At 35.9% G+C, this 9,675-nt stretch overlaps 1 protein-coding gene across 1 annotated transcript; it reads right to left on the bottom strand.

Annotated features, from left to right (window-relative positions):
* Positions 1-231: 231 nt before the first annotated feature.
* On the bottom strand, positions 232-8,868 carry LOC117931448 (probable metal-nicotianamine transporter YSL6). Its single transcript, XM_034852453.1, has 7 exons — positions 8,247-8,868; positions 5,507-5,679; positions 4,825-4,922; positions 3,747-3,884; positions 2,879-3,068; positions 2,248-2,380; positions 232-1,320 (listed from the first exon to the last, which is right to left on the bottom strand). Exons 1-7 carry the CDS (start codon positions 8,605-8,607, stop codon positions 386-388), a joined length of 2,028 nt encoding a protein of 675 aa, XP_034708344.1. The 5' UTR covers positions 8,608-8,868; the 3' UTR covers positions 232-385.
* Between the last annotated feature and the right edge of the window lie 807 nt (positions 8,869-9,675).

Here is a 9,675-nt window from a genome sequence, read left to right as displayed (position 1 = left end):
CGATCAAACAGAGGAGTACCTCTTGGCCACATATATGTGCCCCCATCCCTTCTCCAACTACTGGTTCAACTTTTTTTAGAAATAAGGTCTTGGGAGTTTGGTGGGGGCAATTACTATTTTCCCATTTCTTCTTTATTCATCCTTCTGTGAGTTTGACATGCATTCTCACAGGGGAAAATGATGTGTATCTATATGTTTTTACACATGTAAATGTAATAATGGGCTACCCAGTAGGAAGCAAATTGTGTGTCTCTTAAAGTCTTAACCCACAGTAGGAAGCAAATTGCACCATACATTGACACATAAATACAATATTTACAGAATCCAACAACTGTTCCAATTCAAGAGTCCAAATCATTAGGCTGCTGGACATGGGTTACCCAGCTCAGCGCCTCAAAGAAGGGCCAAAGTACATGCAGATGGGTGGATTGATCCTGAAAATGGAGAGAATGGCTGATGGTATTGTCCAAATCCCATCTCCACATATTAGGCCTGAGGCAACTGCCCCTGCAAAATCCTCTGCGCCCTTGGGGTTCATTCGTTCCCATACAAACAAAATCACTGTTCCGACAAACATGTCAATGGCAAAATAAGCTCCAATATAAAATGGCACTGCCATTGCCATTGGAATAGGAATAAATTGTGAGACCTTTGCAGGAGTCACGTCCCTGAGAAGGTTTATAACCAGAGCTGCCACAAAGAACCCACAGCATATGGCCAGGCAATGTTTGGGCAGCTCGGAGAAGCCTTCAACTCCTAGAATGGCCATTTCTCTGAAAATAACAGCATATGGTGCCTTATAGGGACCATCTGGGGATCCGATATCAAAAGCGGTCCAGAATAACCAGAATGTGAGAGGAGCAATCACACAGCCCATGGCAGTTCCTATCAATTGGCTCACAAACATAGACTTAGCTGATGATAGAGTAAGGTAACCTGTCTTGAAATCTTGCATGAGATCAGCTGCAGTGGAGACGATGGACATCATAACCCCACAAGCCACTAAACCAGCTACAACACCACCATTGCCTCCAACTACTGAAGCAATAATGAAAAGACCAATCTTTCCATAGGTTGAAGCCAAGCTCCAGTCAGTAAGTCCTGTGCCATAGGAATTACAGAAGGCAAGAACAGGGGCAATAACGTATGAGCTGAGAACCAGATACCACTTGAGGGCCGGAAAAAGAACTGGTATCGTTGCTGTGGATATTGCAGCCAGGCCCACATATCCAGAAGCTGCAACCCAGGAGGGTATTCGGTCTTTTAGAAATATTTCATCTTGTTTTTTTCGCTGCATTAGTAGCTTGGAACTCTCACTGTCTGCCAAGGCATGTACGTTAGAACAATTAGTCCTCAGCAAAGAATAATTGATCGCATAATTTACATACAAGCTAAACATAATTTACATACAAGTATTTCCATAGCAACAACCTAGAGGTTTCGCTCTAACAAGCTAAACATGATTAACATGGACGGCAAATGATGATACTCGGAGCAAAAAAGTTACAGATATTTCAGGCAGCTCATCATAGAGACTAAGATAAATGCTCCTCAACATCATAAATTGATTGCTCAACGCAATTAAATATGAGCAACAAAGTAATTGTACACAGAGTAATAGAATGTAAGATATAAGAATACCTGCAATAACAATATTGACAAGTTAAGCAATAACAACATTGACAAGCTATGCAATAACAACATTGACAAGTTATGCAATAACAACATTGACAAGCTCCTAGTTTTTTTATTTTTCATTTTTTATAGGTAACAAGCTCCTAGTTTATCTTCATTTCTTCTGAATATTGTCCATCAGCAATTTCTGCCATCCAATTTAATTATGTCCAGTCCATACATTTATTAGCAAACTAAAATCACATAATCATACAGACTATTCAACTTCCATTTTCAAGAATAACACCCTGATCCATGTTTACACTATATCGCATGAACTTTTTTAAATTCTTGAATGTTATAATCCATAGAGGAGACAAGAACAACAGGAAGTCCAATGCACAACATTTCAAGGCAGCACTGCATCACTGTTTGCATAGTCAGACCCACAGTTGCAAAACTAAAGCAAATCCCAGAAAAAGAAACAAACAGAGCAGACTAAGGCCAAAATATAAGGGACAGAGAAAATAACCATATAACTCAAATACTTCTTTCTTGTCAATGGAAATGTACCCAATGAAATACATAAAGACACATTCTCATTGAAGATACTGGGACTGCATATTTTCTTACCTAGAACCTCTTTAATGATAGGAAGGTTATTCTGTTTGGTGCTGCTGTTCCACATTTCCTTAACAGTGATTGATATTATCTTGATCAGATTATAAAGACCATCTCCAAGGATAAGGGAAATGGCTATGAAAACCTGCAATTATATGAGGTAGAAATCCACTTTAGAGTGTAGTTATTCTAATAGGCAAAAATAAAGATGAAAATTTCCCCATAATTGCAAAGTATAAATCACTTCAATAAGAAAGGTTATAAGTCCCTTCTTCTCTTTGAAAAACACATATCGGTGAAAATCTTAAAACCATCTCATGCATAAAGGATACCACTGAAGGAAATAAAATCTATCCCAGTTGGATTAAATTTAAATTCCAGTAGTTGCAGAATACAGAACCACTTATAATCATAAAGGTCCTAACCATTGAACCGTCATTGCAAAATAGAGCACAACTCATGGCACCTCATGCACCAAAGCACAGAGGCTCAGGTGAGGTCCACCTCTCAACGATATCTTGAAAAGTGTTCTACCTTGAGGAACACCTCAAGATGCAAGTCACAAAATCCTTCGATAATGATGGGTTAGGTATATAGGCATCAAGGTAGTGCACACTCTTAGGACAAAAAAGATTCACCATACCTTATATCCATAAAGACCTTTAAAGTCATTGCTGCCAAGGTCAGCTGGATACCAGTCCCCAGCATGTTGAGAAATGAAGGGCCAAAGAAAACCCCATGATATAATCGCCCCAAGAAGAACTGAACAGTTGACTATATGAGGGCAAATAAGACCACATCCAACATAAGTTGGACTAAAATCAAAATAAAACCTGCATCATGGAAGCAATGTAAATCACCAGAAATATGCTTATAAAAAATGTAAATTAATAGCAATGTGACCAATACAAATCAAAGCAACACTGTACTTCATATCTTATTGAAAGATAAATGTTGTTTTGTATGACTTTTTGTCATATTGGATTAGTCTTTCCAGGCACATAATTCAGATGTGGAAACAGCTCAAGAAAAATATAAATGAAAATTGAACATACAATACATTAAATTAGACCAATCTTCAAAACTCAGACTGATCACCTTTTTCTTTATCAGCCTCAACTGATAATTTAGTCATCTCTCCTGAGAATTAAGTATTAAACTTTCAACACCCAGGCCAGAGGGCAAGCATTGTAACGCTTCCTAATTTATTACATTACCAATAGGAATCATACTAATAAAATCATAGATATTAATCATTATGCTGCCTCGCAAGGAATGTATATTGTACGATACAGAAACCAAATTATAATACACACATTGAACATGAAATAACAGCAACAAGGAAATGGCATGAACATTAGTCATTCACCACTGTGTTGCCCCATTTTTAGATAATAAACTGATGGAGTCAAGAAAGTAACAGATAAAATAAACACAATATTGATATATATATATATATATATATATATAGAGAGAGAGAGAGAGAGAGAGAGAGAAGCACAAAAACTTACGTGCTCTTGTATAATGTCAAGCCAAGGCTGGGAAAATTATCAAATCCACATGAATCCCCAATACCACTAAAGAACCACTTAAAGCAGCTCCAACTTAAACTTATGCCTAAATATTTTCCAAGACAGCTGACTTGCTTCCTGTAGAAATCCAGTCATTATAAGGAAGCATAAATCTTAGAAGGGGAGAAAAGAAGATGCAAAAGCTATAAACAATAGTAATCAATTCTGAAAAGAAAAGATAAAAACTGTTACATAACTTAAGTTTATGATGCAATCCAGAGGTTCTGGGAGCTTCTTCAAATAATCTAGTGACGGTTATTCTTAGTTTTAAGCACACTAAAACACATTAAAAACAAATTAAAAAACCAAACAAAAAGGAAAAAAAGAACAATTTTCTGAGACGAAAATATATATGTGTGTGTGTGTGTGTGTGTGTGGAGAAGACTGAATAAGTAATCTTGACTAAGCTTATCTCCTTATGGATCAACAGAGAGGTTGCGGTTGAGTTAGATGATGTAAAGCACACAACTGCCATTTCGGGGCAATCTCTCAGTAGTTCACTATGTTGGTAAAAGTTTTAGTCTTAGAAAAAGATTAATCCTTTTTGGTTAAAGTTGTGTAAGGCACACAACTACCATTTCGGGGCAAATCTCTCAGTAGTTCATTATGTTGGTAAAAGCTTTAGTCTTAGTAAAAGATTAATCCCTTTCATTTGAATGCAGAGAACAAATTACGGTCTCATTTATTGGATATTTAACAGTGAGAGTGTCTTAGAATTTTAGCTAATGCATGAATTGGATCTTCTTTAAGTTACTTTTTCTTCTGATAATTTCAAGTTATTTATCTATTTATATCATATTTTGCTTCAGCAAAATCCCTTTGAAGACAAATAATAATCATTTTTTTATTGATGATCTGTTGTTTACAATGATAAAGGTTAATATCCATTCTGCTTAAATGTTTCTGTTTGTTTCTCTTATTAGCATGGTTTTGCATACCGTCTTCTAATAACCTTAGAACAGGAGGAACTATACCAGAATATACAGAACAATTAAAATCCCATATATCTGGTGCTTACCCTGCAAGCTCAGCCCCTGTGTTTGTGTGGAAGCTATTTATCAACATTGCTGTAGCTGTCCCACTAGGGTATGTAAGCTCATAATCCATGACCATAACCTAAAATCACATAACAAAGAGAAAGGAAGGCAAGTCAAAAAACAAAAACACCAACCAGCTTTGTCATTGTCCATTCTAAGACTGAACATTGACACTTTTATTAAGGTTCGGTTATAAAACTTACAGTTTTCAATTGCTTTATTAATTAAGAATCCATTCAAAGTTGTAAACTACAATAATTACATCAAACTAATACACCAAAGATCCAGTGCTTCACATTCAACGGCACAGCATTATTAAGGTTCAGATAAAACATTGAGATAGAAATTGATACTAGAACCATTAATTGATCTGCTTTTCTTTCATGTTTGGTCCAAAGCAAATTGAAGAACAAGTCAATTCAACAAAAATAAAAATAAAATAAAAATCATAACCTCAAATTAGAGTGGGCCAAGCCACTAGATTGTTGAAAGGAAAAACTGTCTTTAACAAGATTTAGATAAATTATTGGAATTTCAATCAAAAAACCATTTTGTTTTATAAAGATCAGGAAAATACAGCTTTGACTCATGTTCAAACTTATCTATCTAAAGCATCCATAGGTGTGATTAACAATACTGACAGAAATAGAAGTCAGGAAATACCTTACGAAGAGGAACAAGACTAAAAAGCCCAAGGAAACTGACAACAAACAAGAATCCAATCATCCAACCCAGCCCTGGGTTCAAAACATCTTCTGCTCGGTTACCAGGGTAATCCACACCAATAAGTTGGTATGTTCTCTCATCCATTGCCAATAAATATGAACCAAATCCCCCTGTCAATAATTGAATGTTGAGAAACTACATCAAACCCAAGAAACATGAATATAAAATGAAGTTGGGAACGACAACAACAGCCAGAACTTGAAACAGAAAAGAAAAAACCATTTCTTTTACAATTCAAAAAAAAAACCTGTTTTTCATCTATTGATACTTAATTGCATATTAATGGAACTTACTGTTTTCCCTTTTTGGGGTGACATGGGTGCTCCCATATTCAGTTAGAGAGGTTATTGGGGTGGCTTGGGTCTTGTGTGGGAAAGAAGAGGAAGAAAGTGTGGCTTTCAGCTCCCTAGTGTCTTTTTTGAATAGTTTGGAAGGAAAGAAACAGTAGGGCTTTTGAAAATGAGGGTCATTCAGTTCAAGGGTGTAAATCTTTTTTCCTTTGTAACCTATAGGCGTGGGCCAAGGGATTTTTAGACTCTGACCCCCCTTCCATTGTGGATTTTGTAGATTGGTTAGGCTCTATTTAAAGGGTTCTTTAACCTCTTTTGTATACCACCTATATACTTTGGGGCGCTTCCTTGATGTGTCTTTTTCTTTTTATTAATATACTACTATTTATTCATCAAAAAAAAAAAATGCATATTAATGGGCATTCCAAGACAAGGGCTAACCACTAGCAATCATTTCTAACAACAATCATCTTTCCAGTTTCTCCTTTCTACAAAAAACAAGCCATTGGTTGGATAACTGGTCCAATCATAGTACCTCCTATAAAATCTAAACCTTTAAGTATAATAACTAATCAAGTGATCCCTTCTTCTGCAATAACAGTATCCATTATTTGTCTATGTTCATGCAAGATGCAGCATTCCTTTCCCATTTAAAATATAAAAAATAAAATAAAATTGACATCAGACTAAAATAAATTTCAGTCAACAATTGCATTTGGATATCCTCCATTAAAGATAGAAGAAAAGCACATGACTTGGACAAAGGTGACCACTATCAGATCTAACCAAGGGGCTTCAACCTTTGGCCTATGTAAAACTCCAACCTCCCTAGGACCCAAAACATTTAATTTAGGGAAGTTCTCAGATACCAAGAGATGAAAGGCTGTAAATGAAATATGCATGTGTATTTTGTTGAATATGAGTGCAACAAGGGAAACAGCCTCAGTATATATCTCTTCAGGGAGCCAAATCCTGGTATTTCTCAGGACAACTCTTAAAAAATTTCTCACTTTTTGCCGTTGCATACGGCACACTCATAATCACCAGTAACAATCCAAACATTAGGTCCTTGTAACTCCATGACAACCACATCTCACACCACAATGATCAGTACAATTATAATATCCATTCTGTTTATTATATCAACAACCCATTTGATTTCTTATTTTCAAATAATCCATACACACACACAAATCTTGAAGCTTAAAAAATGGACTTTTAAAATTCAAGATTATCATGAGATCACATTGCTATAAATGGATGTTCAAATCTAAAAGATTATCATGATACCACAATTACTAGAACAAGCAAAGGGTGATGGAGGAAGCAGGGAAAATGAAACACCTCAAACACAATTGACATGAATATTAGGAAGCATCAAGAAAATAAGCAGATAGGAAAGATTCATAAAATACGTGAGAACTAGTCCCTAGGAAGTACCTAGAATCTAGAAAAACCTAGCCTGGCCACCCACAGCTATGAATTAACTAATCGCTGATCTCAGCAACAATTAGTTTAGCAAAACCTTCCACTAATTTCAAAGTGCATTCTTAAATACTTGAGTATGATAGCCTCCTTTTTCCAGGAAGCATACTATAAAGGAGGTGTAAATGTTGAAATTGACTTGGGACCTTCTATAGCATGCAGACTTTCATATTTGATGTATACTTAGATGCTTACAATGTTAGCATGTACCATAGTAAGCCCGTGTGAATCGACTTTATAGGCAGAAGGGAAAACTTCCACATCGAACAGAATAAGGCCCTCCGGATTCAGTAGTCAATATGTCATACATGTGTTTCAAGTCAACCTCCTAGTGCCCTATGGCAGCAACTCTTACCTAGAATAATTATTCCAGTCGTTATCTCCAAAAGTAAGAATCAGGGTAACACCAGATCAGACCTTAGAGGACCAAATATGGCACGTGTGTCAAAACAACAAAGACTTTTAACCAACACCAAATCAACACCACAAGAAACTCAACAATAAGGGCATGACATTCAAAAACTAAAAAAGGGTAATACAATCACAAGCAAAATTTCCAATATGGTTGAACAATTGAAGCCAAATGTCAGAAAACCAAGCATCTCCCTCAAATCTTCGGGCAAGAAAAAGCCCGCATATAGTCAATAAAGCAGATTTTATTGTGCCTCCGTTTGGTTTGAAAGAGAATACAGAAAAATCTTTGTTAATAAATGGAACTTTAGAATCTTACGTTCAGGTATCTAGACCACTGTTTAAGAACATAAATCATCAATCATCAATTATTCTGAGCCCATTCATCCACTTATTTGCAAACTAAAACAACCGCATATCATGGAGATTTTCTCAGCAACCAAACACAACAAAAAAAAATTAAACAAGAAAAAAAAAAACAAAGAAGTTACCGCTAAAAGCGAGGCCATAACAAGCAACGACGCAGGTCTGGATGACAGTGTTCTCCTGTCTAGTGAAGGGCCGGACCGAAAACCCTAATGTAGACAAGAAGCCAGTCCATGACTTAACAAAGAAGAAGCCTAGCAAGCCAGCAGCTACATTCAAAGAAGGGATGATCCCAACGGTGAGATTGAGTTTGTGGGTGATGATGCAGAAGAGGGAGCCCATCACGGCGCTCACCACCAACCCCCTGAGTGTGATCTGATCTCTCCATTCTGGAATCCTCTCCTCCAACTCAACCTCTCTGACCTTCCCAGAATCCAGCAGCAAGGGCTCCGATATCTCCACTGCCGCACCCTGTTCGGTCCCCATTTCTTGGTCTGAGGTTTGAGATCTGCAGAGATTACCCTTTGGAGATTAGGTAGAATCCCTTTTGGGGTAAGTGACAGAATGAAAGACGTTGAACGGCAGTTGGAACCGAGCTGGCAGCCTCCAATGATCCCGGTTGTTCAGCTTCACACCCCCAATATTAAAGAAGGATTCGAAGCCACGTTTCTTCTTTCTTCTGACGTACGTTACCTTTGTGAATGGCCGTTGGGACTCCCTCCAGAATTTCAGATGAGGTACGCCGATCCTACGGTCAATCTTTACCTGTACATCCTCCTCCCTATCATCATAACAATAGTCCCGCTATATTTTGAAAAAAAAAAAAATTCCACATGAACAAATTTATTTCCCGAATGATCCACGATACTTGATTAGAATTAAGAACACTTTTAGTAGAGTTTTATTAGAAAAAATAGTAAATACTAATGTGAATATAATGACCATAGACAATTATGTAAATATTGTCCGCTTTCACTTAAAAAGATCCTCACGGATTTAACGTTTATATTGATATAATGCTAAAAACTCTCTTTAACATGATTCGTTACAAATACCTTTATATGTAGATATAATGTTTTTGTTGTGTCTCACTAAATTATAGAGTCAAATAAATAAACATTTATCATGGGATCAAACAAATTCTCACATCGAGGTTGAAAATCGACTTTAATACCATTTATAATAATTTGCTCTCAATCATATAAATATTATTTACTTTAATTCAAAATGAGTTTTCACAACTTTAAAACATATTTACATAGTTAAAAAATAATCATACTTATATAGTACCAATTTGGGTTCCTCTTAATTATGTAAATATGTTTTCAAGTCACGATTATTTTGAACCTAAAACCAATAATATTTATACAATTAAGAACAGGTTACTAACATGATAACAAATTTTGTTTCCATGTATAAAACAAATTAATAATTTTAAAGTCCTATAATTTTTAAGGTTCATTGATATTAATATTTGCTTTCTATACTTAATGATATAAAAGGTTAAAAAAAAATAGCAATAATTATATTTTAAATATGATTAAATTGTTTTTT

Source organism: Vitis riparia, chromosome 14 (assembly GCF_004353265.1).
Source record: "Vitis riparia cultivar Riparia Gloire de Montpellier isolate 1030 chromosome 14, EGFV_Vit.rip_1.0, whole genome shotgun sequence".
In the NCBI taxonomy this organism is placed as follows: Eukaryota; Viridiplantae; Streptophyta; class Magnoliopsida; order Vitales; family Vitaceae; genus Vitis; species Vitis riparia.
This window is presented reverse-complemented; position numbering and strand designations above follow the sequence as displayed.